Here is a 15,550-nt window from a genome sequence, read left to right on the forward strand (position 1 = left end):
GCCCAAATGTCCATCAGTTGACAAATGGATACAAAAGCTGTGGTACATATACACAATGGAGTACTATGCAGCTGTAAGATAGAAAGATCTCTTATCCTTTGAGACGACATCGAGGGACCTGGAAAGTATTATCCTAAGCAAAACAAGCCAAACAGAGAAAGACAAGTATCACATAATCTCACTTATTTGTGGAATATAATGAACATAACAGTCTGAGGAATGGGGCAGTCTCAGAGATGTGGACGTGGGGTACAGACTCACAATCCCCAGGCTACCACTTTTAAAAAAATCTCTTATACCATATTTTTACCATACCTTTTCTACTTTAGATATATAAATACTTATCATTATGTTACAGTTGCCTATTGTATTTAGTACAGTAATGTGCTCTACAGCAGTGGTTCTCAACCTTCCTAATGCTGTGACCCTTTAATACAGTTCCTCATGTTGTGGTGACCCCCCAACCATAAAACTATTTTCGTTGCTACTTCATAACTGTAATTTTGCTACTGTTATGAATTGCCATTGGAAATATGTGTTTTCCGATGGTGTTAGGCGACCCCTGTGAAAGGGTCGTTTAAACCCCAAAGGGGTCACGACCCACAGGTTGAGAACCGCTGCTCTGCAGGTTTGTAGCCTTGGAGCAACAAGCTATACCACATAGCCTAGGTGTGTAGTAAGCTGTACCATCTAGGTTTGTTTAAGTGCACTCTATGACGTTCACACAATAACAAATCACCTAATGATGCATTTCCCAGAACATATCCCTGTAGCTAAGTGACACATGACTGTATTTCAATGTGTATCAATAAAAGGGTGTCTTAAAATACTTTTATCATACCAAAATATAATGGCAATTTCTTCAGTGTAATTAAATATAAAATCAATGTTCACTTTCCCCTAATAGTATTCTATTTTTAATACAATTTGAATCTGCATCCAAAGAAGGTACATACATTGTGAGCTGTTGATATGTCTCAAGTCTCTTTGATTTTAGTGTCCTCTCCCATGTCTCTTTTTTCTTAACAAAATGAGATCCTTTGTCCATTAGTTTCCCACTCTCTGCCTTTGCTGATTTCATCTCTGATATGCCATTTACTATATTCCTATAAATTGATAATTAGGTCTAGGGGCTTGATTAAATTCAATAAATATATATATATATATTTATTTATTCATAATGTCTAGTTGTTTTTCTCTTTGAATTTCAGTAACCATTGATGATTTTCACCCAGATCTATCTATTCATTAGAGCTTGCAAAATGGTGCCAACAAGGAATTTTTTGAAAGAATGAAATGTGCTCCCATGTAACAGATCAATAGTGAGGGGAAAAAAAGGAGTTAATTAGGTTTAAAAAAACAACATCCAAATGGTTGCAATAATAGTACAGGCAGAATCTTATGTTAGGAATGGAAAGGAATTTAGAGATCATTTAGCCTGCTGTCAGATGAGAACACTAAAGCCCAATGAAATTAAGTCCTGAGTGTGGCCTGGCTTATGGGTGATGAGGCCACAATGATATGAAGGCCTTCCACGCACATTGGTATTGCCTCCATTACGGCCTATAGTTCACCCTCTCACCGAACATATGACAAATTTCAAATCTCAATGCAGTTATAATTTTGTACATGCTAGCACTGACTAAATAATGTGAAATAGGACTAATTATAAATTATATTGATATTATATTATTATATCAAATTATAATCAGAGAATACCCTGAATCTGTCAGATTTGTTTAAACTTAGTGGCAAAGAAATCCAGATATGACTGTTGTTTAGTTTCAATTTCACATATATTTTCCTTCACAGTTAAGATATAAATGTGTCTTTTCTGTTTCTAACATCTTCTTTGTATTGTTTAATTTCTTAGATCCTAAAATGCTTGTCATAAAACTGAAAAGTATTTGTTAGTTTTCTTTCTTTCTTTTTTTTTTCACAAAAACCATCTTTTAGCTGCAGAAACATTTTCAATTATTTTCCATAATTTTCAGAGGGGAAAAGTTCGCATTTTCTTTCTATAGCTATTAATAACTATGAGATTTCAATTTAAGTTGACATTCTTCTTTCCTTAATTCTTTAGTTTCGAATTTTAGGTTTTGATACTTTAGTGACTTGTCAAGCTAAGACTGAGCTGGAGATGGCCTTTTCAAGCATAGGGCAAACCACTCCTATAATATACAAATAGTGTATTTATTTAGCTGTAAAAAATGGATTGCTCAGTGGGCCTTGACTATGAAAAGTAAAACCAGGCTGACAAGCCCTCACTCTGTGGCATCACTAGATGTTTTCTTTTCTTTTTAATATTGGATAATATTTGTTTTATGCATGATGTTCTATTAGCAGTGAAGAGCCATTAGTAAATAGCTAAAAAAGAGTTTTAGGCAAAATTAGATGGTAGCATAAGATTATGATTCTGTGTTGAAATTTGAAAATTCTTTTCTTTTATAGCATTTGCTGCTGCTTTAAAGTACTAGCATTTAATAGTGGCCAGAGGGTGTTTCTCCCAATAAAATAAACAGTACTCACATCCATGAACTTTCCAGTTGCTCACCTCTTTTGCTCTTTCAATCAAATGTGTATATCCTCCCCCACCCCTACCCCAGTCTCCATCTTCAGTGGTCTTACTGCCAGTGCATAGGGAATTTTGCAGACATGCTTGGCCATTCACAAACATCAGGGCATGGTCTACCTCAGTGATTCTCAGACTTGGTCCTAGGGAAGAACACAGGGAGACTCTGTTGTACTTGGAAGAACTTTATTGAAATACTGGTTTCTTTTCTTATACTTACTTTTTTCTGACGCTGAAAGGACTGTTAAGTATTCAGTTTTGGAGTTCACATAATATCTGTATTCTTTAGGAGTAATTTTGCCTTACTGACTGAAGTTAAGCAGAATAAAATTTTGCCCAAATAAAAACTAGCCACTGTTACTTGCTCTGCTTTTGCCATCAAAGTCCTCAAGAGCTGCTAGTGCACCAAGAATATTTGAAACACTTTATTGTTTCTTTGGATTATTCTTAAATAGCCAGTGATTTAATTTTCTAAGTTTTTACCTTAATTGGATGGAACACATCTATCAAAAAGGGCAGATTGCAAAACAAGGGTCTACCACCATGCCTGTAGGACACAGAAATTAGAGAAGTATCTGATTCCACTGAAGTTTTTGGTCTGATCTTTCACATTCCCTTCATGTATTACGGGTGACATGGCCCAGAAGCTGATACTATGGTTTCCTATTGGGAAACAAGTTGCTCTCTCCCATCTCAGTTCTACTTAGTCTCTCTGTAAGTGTAGCCTACCTTTCCATCCCTCAGACTTACTGTAAAGCTGTATCACTGGCTTCCAGTTCAATATTTAGCTCACCAACCATAATAGAACTAATTTCTTGGGTAATTTAGAGTAATGCATTTATTAATAGAGTTTGCCTTTAATAAATCAAGTTACCTGCTAGTGGTATTCTCTGTAGGGCATACAAGCATGGGTGTGTGTGTGTGTGTGTGTGTGTGTGTGTGTGTATGTATGTACACTCGGAGTGGAGCTGTATGTGGGTACGTTCTGTGTACTTATGGTTCCATAGAGATTTGGGTTTTAGCCATGTGTCTAGCATTATGCTATTGATAACCTCTATTTGTAACAACAAAAAAGAGAGAATTTGACATTTGACACTGGGTGAGTCCTATGTCCTCATGCTTGAGTACAGTCTCATGACTACTGATATGGCAAAACCTCAATTAAGATGTTTCAAGAAATAGGGTTTTCTGAAGTCCTTGGTGCTAAGCATAAATCCCTCAAATTGACATGGATGCCTCTGTTGGTTTCAAACCTCATTGGCGACCCCCCCCCACAATATATTAGTATATTTTCTTGCTTAAAGGTACTGAGGGTGATACATATCTTTTGAAGAGCACTCCCATGCCTTGTTTAGAATCTTGCAGACATGAATATCAGTTTGTATCACAGAGGGCCCTAGGATAGAAGATCAAGGATGATGGGCCTGAATCTATATCATGCTTGGGTCATATTCTCCAAAGAGAAGATTGTGCTGTACAATTGAGTTAATTAAGGAATCCAATTAATTGGATTCCTTCTGGTTAATTGAGGTTTGCCTATCCTTGAATTATAATGTTGAAATGGCTTCCAGGTTTAACTTGAGCATAATCTACATGCCAGTAATGTGCAAGGTAAGCCCCAGTTCTGGGTGCTTGTGATTGTGCATCGTGGTTGCATGGGGACTTGGGGCTCATTCTGTAACATTCTGAAATTCTGCCTAATGGTCTCTAATTAATTTTGCGGATGAAGCTCTTACAGTGGATTCATTGAAGGCAAGTTCAGTTAAAGATTCTTCCTCTTCCTTCTTTTGCCATCATTTGCTCCCCCCTTCCCCCTCTCTTGTTTTTCTCTCCCCTTCTCTTCTCTCATTCACTGTCAGGAAAGACTACCTTTGAAGGGACAATTCTGTACCGAGCTGCGCCGGGAAAGACGGAGGGCCACAGACGCTATTACAGTGAGTGACCTTAACAGCAGGAGGCAATTGTAAAGATAAGATCTGGATACTTGTGTTTTTTGATGCAGCTGCACTTTCCCGAGCTGCTTGTGCTTCCGCCAAGTGTCTGTGAATTTCTGGTCCAAGGACATGGGCTTATTTGCCTAAGATAAGTGCCGTCTCCTTGGTGTGCGCTACAAGAGCTTTCCCACCACCAGCCCCTGGCGCTTTCTCGTTTGCTTTGTGCCTCTATCATGTGTGTGACATGGGTGCATGAGCCATGTGTGCAGAGAAGTGATCGGTGGCATTTGTCATGGCATATGTATTTGTACCAGTATCTCCGGGCCCCTGGGGTAGTGTAAGATGGCTTTCCCCGGAGATGTCAACCTCTTGTGGTTATTGCTTTTTCTGAGTGGGTCATTGGAAGCTAATAAACCATTTCTTCATTGTGCGGTTCAAAGAAATAAAAAAATTGGCATGAAAGGCTAAGCCAGAAATGGTGTTTTGCTTTGCTCATTCAGCCAGTCACCACACGGCAGACTTCTTTTGGCTGAACCAATGTGTAGCCTTTTGTGTTGTGAAATAAAGCTGCCAAAACTTGAGAGGAAGGAGATGAATGTGATCAATGAATTACTCTCGTGAGGCCCTTAGGACAGTTCCTGCCACACAGTAAGCACTGTACACGTGAATTAAAGATAACATAGCCCATGGGTCTGAATTGATCAGCACTGGAATATTAAGGTAAATTACACAAAACTGGACAGTTATATGACTGGCCAAAGCAAATTTGAGGAGGCTTTGTTCTTTTTCACCTGGAAGGAGAAACACCCACCTTAGTGTGCATGGACACGTAGGTATGCACACATCTGCACACATCTGCACACATCTGCAGAAGTGATGAAAGGGAAGGTTCAAATGTGAACACCCATATGTACTTCTCAGACTGTCTGTGGGGAAGTATATTTATATGTATATACATTTTTTTTTAATCTTTACCTGAGGTTATTTTTTTCCCATTTATCTTTAGATAGAACGGAAGGGAGGGAGGCGGGGGGAAATAGAGAGAGTGATACATCGATATGAGAGAGACACATCAATTGATTGCCTCCTGTATGACCCCGACCAGGGCTGGAGCTGAACCACAACTGAGGTACGTGCCCTTGGCTGGAATCGAACCCACGACTCTTTGGTCCACGGCCGACGCTCTAACTGCTGAGCCAAACCGGCCAGGGTGGGAAGTGTATTTTTACTTCTGTTCTCCAGTGGACAGACAGCAGGTTCTGCTGTACATGACTTTACTAGGCATGCGTGTTCCACCTGGGCCTCACTGCAGGCATGATGGGCACTAGTAGCTAAAAGGTGCTGTACGAAACAGATGTGAAAATGAAAAGTCACCTTTCTTTCCTTCCAAAGGAAAGGAACTATATTTTTAGTTATTTCACCAACCCAGATATTCAAATAATTTGTGAACTTAAAATTGATAGAAGCAGGCTGCCAGAATTTCCGGAAGAAAAATCTGCCGTGTGTTTCCTGCCCAGCTCATGCTTGTGAGGTTGAATGACTGCGTAACCGTTCCCTGTGTAATGTAAAGAATATTTCTCGCAGTGGTTAGTATAAAGTTATTAAGATGAGCCCAGAAGGCAGCAAATCCCTGAAACCAGAAGCTCAGTGAAATCAGGATTGCAGCGGTTGAAAATATTATGGTTCTAGCTAATGAGGAATTATAGAAGAGCCCTTCGAATTTTTCTTTTTAGAACTAAAATAGCCTTGTCCTAATCTATTTGCCCAGCTGCCTTCTGGTGGTGATGGTGGTGGTGGTGGTGGTGGTGATGGTCGGGAGGGGGGTGGTGATGGTATCATTTCACTAACCATTTCTTTATTCTATCCTCAAATGGTTCTTTCCAAACCAGAAACGAATATATAAGCCATTTATCACAAAAGAAGAATCCATACAGCAAAATGAGAACATGTTACAGGGGAAATGACACAATATTTAGACGAAAAAATTGTATCTCCAGCAGGGATATTTCTAAAAACAATGAACAAATGAACAAATGGATAGTTAATCCAGGGGGTTGTCCATGTTCGCACACTCAAATCCAGCCCTGTAAATTGCAGCCGACCCCTTGTTGTGGGCTGTTCTCATTGTTCTGTCCTCTGTTCTTCACAAATGCTGTTTTTCAGTTAATTAAAATTTACACCAGGGATCTTCCTCTCCCCCCTCTTCCTTTTTGGCTTATAAATACCATTTTATTGAAAACAGTGCCAACAGCAAGCACAGCCATTGTTTTAAGGATTTGATTTTGAAACTTGTTAGCAATTTATAATGACCTTTCTATATTTTGTCTGTTTTCATTTAACAGTTTCTTCCTGCACTGAGACTTCTTTATTTGAATGACTTCAACATTTAATGACATTTTATGTGAGCAATTATTTGGTGTATCATTCTTATGTACTAGGAGACCACCTTACCTATAGGAAGATAATGCACGATTGGCTAATAGAGAACACAATTTGATGGTGTACTTGCATCTCAAGGGCATGGTTGTCATCAGGAGACATACAGTAAATGTTCAGGAGCTGTCCTGCTCATCTAGAGGATTTTAGAGACAAGTTTAATGGCATACTTTAGTATTCCATAAAATGTCCTTTGAATCCTGCCCTTTGATAGCGTTACTGGTGTACCAACCATCGAAATAAGAATATACACCCAGAAATTAACTAGAAACAAATAGGCTCTTCCTTTTAGGAACATGATTGTGGGCAGAGCCTGGGGGAAAAAAAGAATCTGGGGAGGTAAGTGCCCATGTTGTCTTGCTGGTAACTATTTTGTGACTTCCGACACATGCCCCAAGATGTCAAAGGAAGGGTGTTATATCCCCAGTGTTCTTCTTTGGAAAGGAGTTCAGCTTTGGGGAAATGATGGTGTTAAAGGAGGGAAGATGAGCTTGGGGGATTCTGGCCTTTGGGAGGATAGCTTCCGTTCCCTCTTTAACAAATACGATCATCTTGCCAGTCTCAATGGCAAATTTGGTTTAATGCTTTCCTAGAGAAGCATGTCTGTGTGCATTCATTCCTTGTGAAGCCATCCAAAGAGATTTAATTCTTTGGCAGTCATAATTTTGTGTGATTTCTTTAATTGCTAATTTGTTTAAATGGCTTTTAGCTTTACAGTTTCCCTTTAGGAAATGTTGTTTTCATTGCTAATTGCTAATTGACATGAGTCATAGAGATTGGAGGTACAGTATGTGGTACTGACTGGGCAGAGAGGCGAGGAGAAGCAGGAAGGGTTTTTATTGCACAGACAGTGGCAAAACAAATTTGAATAAGAACCAGGCTCCTGCTGAGGAGAGGTAAAATGTCACATTTACAAAGAGCTCATCTTTGAAATGAGATTCTCTGCAAAGTTTGGATTCACTTTGTCAAATGAAAGGGTAAGGGGAGAGAGATCAAACAAAACTCAGAGCTACCCAAACTCAACACATTCAGCGCACTGAATGAAAACCCCCCGTCCAAGTTATCCTGTACCCAGTGACACTTTTAGAGGTGGTCCTGGCTGGCTGTGAGGTGCTTCATGGCTATGACTGCTTTCTGAGCTGTTTCTCTCCCATTCCCCCCTCTTTACAGGTTTAAGGGAAACCACAGGCTCTGAGAGTGATGGGGGTGACTCGAGCAGTACCAAATCTGAAGGTGCCAATGGGACAGTTGCAACGGCAGCAATCCAGCCGAAGAAAGTTAAGGGAGTGGGCTTTGGAGACATTTTCAAAGACAAGCCAATAAAACTAAGACCGAGGTCGATTGAAGTGGAAAATGACTTTCTGTCGGTGGAAAAGGTACGTTCAACAGTTTCTCTTTCATTTCAACGTACTGTGGAGTATCCAAAAGGACATTGTAGGGCTTGGTGTCTGAGACTTCCTGCGCCGCCTTTGGGGTTTCAGGGTCCTCACATGCTAGCTGTTGGCCCGCTCCCCTTTACACATAATCCCTCTGTGTGGGAACAGCTTTCCTCCAAAGTCTCACGCTCTAATTAGCTGCTGCTTTTCTTTCTTTTCTCAATTTAAATTTTATTTTTCAGTTACAGTTGACATTCAGTATTATTTTGCATTAGTTTCAGGTGTATAGCATAGTGGTTAGACAGTCATATACTTTACAAAGCATTCCCCCTGCCCTGGCCGGTTTGGCTCAGCGGTTAGAGCGTCGGCCTGCGGTCCTGAGAGACCCGGGTTCGGTTCCCGCTAAGGGCACGTACAGTTTGTCCCCGGCCCTGGTCGGTTGTGTGGGTGGCAGCCACTCGATGTGTCCCTTTCACATCGATGTTTCTCTCTCTCTCTCTGTTCCTCTCTCCCCCCCCCCCCCACTCTACCTGAACAAAAAATGGAAAAATATCCTCGGGTGAGGATAAAAAAAAAACAAAACAAACAAACAAACAAACAAAAAAAACAAAGCGTTCCCCCTAATATCTCCAGTGCCCACCTGGCACCATACAGAGTTATTACACTATTATTGACTGTATTCCCTGTGCTGTACTTTACATCCCCGTGACTAGTGTGTGCCTACCAACTTGTATTTCTCAATCCCTTCACCTTTTTCACCCCGACCCCCAAACCCCCTTTCCCTCTGGCAACCCAGCTTGTTCTCTGTATCTATGAGTCCATTTTTCTTTCGTTTGTTCATTTATTTTGCTCTTTCAAGTCTAAATGTAAGTGAAATCATATGGAATTGTCTTTCTCTGACTGACTTATTCGACTTGCTGCTGCTTTTCTTACTGATCTCCTTGCTCTGGAATGTTTCCCAGTTTGACATTTCAAATGGACCAGCACTTCCCCATTTTCTCTCCAGAAAAGCCCCTCATGCCTGCACCCAGCTAAACAGACGACCTTGATACTTTTCAGGCACCCTCCACTCTCTCTCCTCTCCGTGTGCACTTCTCTGATGCTTTGTGCTTGCGGGTATTGTCTGGTTCTGCAGTAGAGGAAAGGGACTGAGCGTTTTTTCTTTAAGAATTAGGCGGGAATGAGTTTGGATTGCCTTAAGGAAGTCTCCGGTGTGTGTGAATGATGGAGATGGCCCGCGCTGTGACTCCTGGGGTTGTTACCATCAGGAAGCTGGCATTTTTCTTTTGCCTCTGGTTCTGGGTTGGTGAGAAGCAGACAGCGTGTTGCTGCTGAGTACGCGGTTGCCACAGCAACACACCCAGAGCCATCGCACTTGTGGCTGTTAATGACGTCTACTGTGGTACACTTCTAAGCATCATAGCCTTGCTTAGGATTTGATAAATACCATGGAATTTTCCAGGTTGTAATAAATTACACTTGTGCCGTGCTTAAGGAATGTTTGTTAATTCGATTTAGTGCTGAAATTTTTGCTTTGACGTTTGTGCTTGCAGACTTGGGGGATGGGGCATTGGCAAAATCTCTCATGCAGGCTTATTGGTAGCTTTTAAATGTTTTTTGTTTTTCGATGAGATGAATTTTTTAAAGTTGCATCATCTTCTTCAGCTGTAAAAGTTCTATCCACCTCCCTCCCCACTACTGCCAGCAACCTTGCCCAGTGACATGCATTAGAAACAGAATCTGAAAAGGAAACTATGGGTAACTTAATACCCTTGGCAGATATTCACTTAATGCCCTGTGAAGAAGGTGGAAAAGGCAGATGCTTAGAAATTAAAGACTTTCATTTAAAGTCTTCTTTTGTTGAACTTCTCTGAGCCACTATCGTTTCTGTTTTGTTTTGTTTTTTATCCTCATCCAAGGACATTTTTCTACTTTTGTTCAGACAGAGTGGGAGGGGAAGAGAGGAAGAGAGAGAGACAGAGAGAAACGTCGACCTGAAAGGGACACATTGAGTGGCTGCCTCCCGTATGACCCCAATCAGGGCCGGGGACAAATCACAATTGATGTATGTGTCTTTGACCGGAATCAAACCTGCGACTCATTGGTCTGTGGGCCGATGCTCTAACTGCTGAGCCAAACCAGCCAGGGCCACTACTGTTTCTTTGAGTAACCAATATATGATGTTTCTCAAGATCTGAAAATGATGTAGGATCCCGGCTTCTGAGCTCATTCTGTTTTACACGATCACTTTGAGATTTCTGCAAATATTTACTGAAGAGCCGTCCTCATCTTGGGAAGGAATGATGTATGCAGCTTCTCTTCATTTTATTCTAGTAGTTCAAATGCCCCTGACCATTGACTCAGCACAGTTCATTCCTTTTGTTTGGTCTTATCCTTCCATGTGTAGGACATTGTGTGTATGACTTCTATTATCGCTATTTATATTTGTTTTAACCACTAATAATAAATTGGGGTTATTAAAAACAGCAATGTCAGCATCAAAACATAAGACTCCCAAATTTGTACATCAGCACACTTCTCTGAACCCCAGAGCCACATGTCCACTGTCAACTTCAACATCTCCATTGGAAGATCTTAAATTCTTATCTGCTTGTCCAAACCTGAACTTGTCATTTTCCCCCCTCAAACCACTCTTCCCACAGCCTTTCTCATCTCAGTTGAATACAGGGCCACTTCCCCTTCCCTTGCTCTGAACAAAAGCCCCGGGTTGTCCCTGACTCCTCTCTTTTTCTCACATCCGACATCTGCTCCATCAGCAAATCCCATCAGCTCTGCCTCCTAAGTAGGTCTAGCATCCACCATGGTTCATCACCTCCACTGCTCCCCTGCTCCCTCACCATCACTGTAGTGATGTAGTAGGGCCTCCCGCTCCCCCCTTCCCCCTACCGTCTGTTCGAAACAGTGAAGCCAGGGTGAGCCTTTGAAACCCTAAGGCAGATCATGCCACTCTGCTCGCTCCCCTGCAAAGCCTCCCTGGAGAACCAAAGTGAAAGTCCTCCCCAGGGCTCAGGAGCCAAGGTGACCTGACTCCCATGACCACTCAGACTTCCTCCTTCATACCCTTCCCTCACTCAGTCCATCCCAGCCCCCTTGCTCTTCCTCAAACATGCCACACACACTTCCACTTGCAGACCTTTGCCACAGAATGTCTGCCTGGACACTCTGCTTCCACCTGCCCACCCAGCATCCTGCCTGTCTTCCCAGGGGGCTTGGCTCAGACCTCACCTTTTCAATGAGGCCCGCCCCGGCCCACTCATTCTGAAACCTGCCCCCTTAGCCCATCCAGCTTACTCGCACTGCATTTTGTTTTGTGTTCCATAGCATGTACCCCCATCTAAGACAAATTCATTTTTTATTATGTGTGTTGTTTGTTCACTGATGTATGCTATGCACTTACAATAGTATGTGGCACATAGTAGGTGCTCAGTAAATATTACTTGAATGAATATTATTAAAACAGTATTAACATAGCACTTTAGAGATTGCAGACATCTATAAAATGAGGGGACTGGGTGGGATAATATAACAGTTACATAGTTGAAAATGTAGTGGTTATATGGTTCACAGCATCTTTGTGGAACAGAGAGATTTATTGCCTTGGTTCTGGTGACATGTGATGTTAACTTCATCAGAGTAATATATATATGTACATGCGCTCGTGTGTGCATCTTGATTCATGATTTGTTTGCAGAATGAAACCATGTGCTGGCAGCAACCTTAACCCGCTTCTCATTGTGAAGCCTCTGGGGAAAATGTAAACTTCCCAGCCTGCTTTACTGGCTGCAGACAATTTTTACAGCATCTAAGAGTATTCAAAACTCTGTCCACCCCCTGTTGTTGGCGCCATGGATAGTTGCATAGATTTATGGACCCATTATGTTATTGCACAACTTGGCATGAGAGCTGATGAGTGTGATCATGTTTTACTAGTGCACAACCTGGTTCTCATCACGTTTGAGATGGTTTTGTATCCAAGATTCATGTTTAAGGAAGAAAGTTTCCTTTGAGAATTGAGCTCATTGTTGATTTTGTAGAGGCAAAGATTGAATGTCATGTGACAGCATTTGTTAGGTGAGGCCCAAGCAGGTCTTCCACTCAGGCTGGGACAGTTGGCCTTCTGACATGGCTGGTGTGATAACTTGGATGAAGGAGAAAAGGAATCTGATAATTGCTAACAGCTGCAGGCATCATATTGTACTTTCCGTTCAAGTTTGTCAAGTTTTGAGATCCACTTTTCTGAGTTAATTTTGTGCTGACCTTACCTGTGCTTTCATCCACATCACCTCACCCAGAGTCCTTGAATGCTGATGATTCTGTACCAGGAGAGATGCTTCATAACAGTCCCCATCCCCCACAATAGGGAAATAATGAGGATTCTTGCTTCTCCTATTGAGCTATAAGGAAGAACCCCGTATATGAGTCTTTTTAATACTACCAATTAGATATACCTGTGAAGGTTTTGTTTAACGCACCATTTAACTGAAATATTTACACATGAAATGATTTAATGTCTGGGATTTTGCTTTCAGTAATTTGGAAGATGGAAGCGTGGGGCACAGAGTAAACAAGATTGGTCGTAAGTTGATAATTGTTGAAACTGGGTGGTGCTACATGAGGGTTCATTACACTATATTTTTGTATATGTTGGAAATTTCCCTTGATAAAAGGTTAAAGAGAAAAGGAACCTTGGGGAAAAAAAATGTGCTATTTGAACTAAGTCCAGAGGTAAGTATGTGTTATAGACAAATAATGGAAAATACAATGTGGCTAAAGATGAACCAAGTTAAATATCATAAGATTAGAAGGACATGGTACCATTAACCTAGCTGATTGACTGTGACAAAGTCACTTAGCCTCAATTGGGCCATCTGTAGAATGGGAATACTCTTGATATCTATCCTAACTCATAGGACTTTATAAAAAATTATCTAGCTAAAAATACTTCGATGAATGTAGCTCATTTCAACTAGTATTTTTTTGTTGTTGTTAATCCTCACCCGAGGATATTTTTTCCATTGATTTTTAGAGAGTGGAAGTGGGGTGGGGAGACATAGAACAAGAACAACATATCGGTTGGTTGCCTCCCACACATGCTCTGACCAGGGCTAGGAATCGAACCTGCAACCAAGGTACATACCCTTGACCAGGAATGGAACCTGTGACCCTTCAATGCAAGGGCTGGCACTCTAACCACTGAGCACACTGGCCAGGGCTCAACTAGTATTTTTTAAGTGCTCACTATATGCTTGGTACTGGGTATACAGTGGTGAACACGACCAGATTGCTGCCCCTCAGAGAGCTGCAGGAAAGTCAACAAGCACTGATAGTACAGTGTGGGGAATGCTGTGACCAGGCTGGGAACACAGTGCTGTGCTGTGACTCACTAGGGAGGCTGGAAAGTATGTGTGCATGTGGGTGTGTATCTACTTCCTCCAGGAAGTGATGCTTAGAGCCATAGGAAGTGATGTTTTTAGGCCTACAGGAAATGACGTTTAGGCTGACGCCCATGGGTCCAGTAGATATGCATTAAGGAAAGGAGCATAGAATTATGGAGTTGGGAAGAGCAACATGTATAAATGCTTCGAAGGGAAAAAGAGATGACACAGAGCATGTGTCGAGGCTCCAACAGGAAGTGGGGAAAGGTGAGAATGGAGAAAGAAGCAGGACCCATATCACAAAGTGTCTGGTAAGACATGTGGAGTTTAGAATTGATCTTGAGGGCAATAGGGAGCTATCAAATGGGGAGCTATTTTCAGCATGAGAATGACATGATCTGATAGGTAGTTTAGAGAAAGTATTCCAGGCTACAGAGGAAGAGTAGATTGCAGAAGACAGGGTAACTAAAATTCAGGAGAGATGTTAACAGAAATTTATAGTGGCTCTCCTGATTAATCCCCCAATCTAGGTTCTAAACCAGTTAATGAATAAGATGAGCCAGTGGATGGAGAATCAAAATATTATTTGTGCTCATTTTTTCAATATGGACTTCCATTTAACTCAGCATTGTTTATCAAAAAGATGATCTTTTCTGTACTGCACCTTTGTCTTAATTGAAGTGGCTGTGTATGTGTGGGCCATTTTTGGACTTTGTTTTGTTGGTCTATTTGTCCTTGTGCCCATTCTATACTACCTCAATTACTGTAGCTTTATACTCAGTCTTGATATCTGGCAGTGTAAGTCCTCAATCTTTGTTTTTCTTCTTCAATTTTTCCCTGGCTATTCTTGGTCCACTGTATTTTCCTATACATTTTATAATCAGCTTGTCAATACTGAACACTGCCCCCCCACCCCTACACGCACCAAAACACAAAAAAAACCAAAAAACAACCCTGGGACTTTGATTGGATTTGCGCTGACTCTGTAGATACTTTTGGGGAGAATTGACACATTTCCAATCCATGGACATGGTATATTTCTCTATTCATGTAAGTCTTTCTTCATATTGTTTAAATACCTCCAGCTGTACACTTGTGATTTGTGCATCTTTCTCTACCTATTTTATATTGCAATGTTTATGTTGTTGATGAAGGTGAAGTTGGAGGATGTAGATTAGTGTGAGAGCCAAATGGGCCTGCCAGCTGATCCCTAGAATTAGACAGACTCACCCATCCAGTTTCAGCAGTACTGGACCAGGGCAGACCCATGTGAGGTAGAAAGGCCCATCCCTTGGGGAAGAGCAGACAAGGCCAACTTTCAAGAGGAGGAAAGAAAAGAGCTGAGCTGAACACACCCAGTTTATTTTTTATAAATTCACCTGTTAGAGAAGTCATTGTACTTTTCCAGGAGAGAGTGAATAAGGGGGCAAAGAGTTCCAGGAGTGTCCAATTGTGTCCAAAAGCCAAGAGCGTCCAGAGAGTGTCCGTTTGGACTCCCTCTTACATGGCAGGAAACATCAAGATAAGAGAAGGAAATTTTTGTTTGCTGGATCCCCTACAAAGAAATTCTTCGGGGAGCTCCTTTTCCGTGGTCTTTCTGTCTTAGCTGATTTCCATTAGTGACTTCTGATAGCTCTCTTGAAATGATTCTGTTTGTTTGTTTTTCCCTACATTTTCTCTTATATTCCACAACTAGACACTGTGACAGCCTCTTTTTCAACTCTAATCATCTTGAATCTCATTTGTAGAATCAGTCACCCAAATTAATGCCTTTATACTATCAACATTGCAGCTTTTACTTATAACAGAGAATTAGGTTTCAAATCATATATAAAT

At 41.2% G+C, this 15,550-nt stretch overlaps 1 protein-coding gene across 2 annotated transcripts in view; it reads left to right on the forward strand.

Moving 5' to 3' along the window:
* The window catches only part of SH3KBP1 (SH3 domain containing kinase binding protein 1), a 361,419-nt gene that overhangs the window by 209,787 nt on the left and 136,082 nt on the right, over positions 1 to 15,550 (forward strand). For both annotated transcript variants that reach the window (XM_036271031.1, XM_036271032.1), the window contains one exon: positions 8,113 to 8,318. In XM_036271031.1, coding sequence (XP_036126924.1) covers positions 8,113 to 8,318 — 206 coding nt within the window. The remainder of the gene's footprint in view (positions 1 to 8,112; positions 8,319 to 15,550) is intronic.

Source organism: Molossus molossus, unplaced genomic scaffold (assembly GCF_014108415.1).
Source record: "Molossus molossus isolate mMolMol1 unplaced genomic scaffold, mMolMol1.p scaffold_m16_p_2, whole genome shotgun sequence".
In the NCBI taxonomy this organism is placed as follows: Eukaryota; Metazoa; Chordata; class Mammalia; order Chiroptera; family Molossidae; genus Molossus; species Molossus molossus.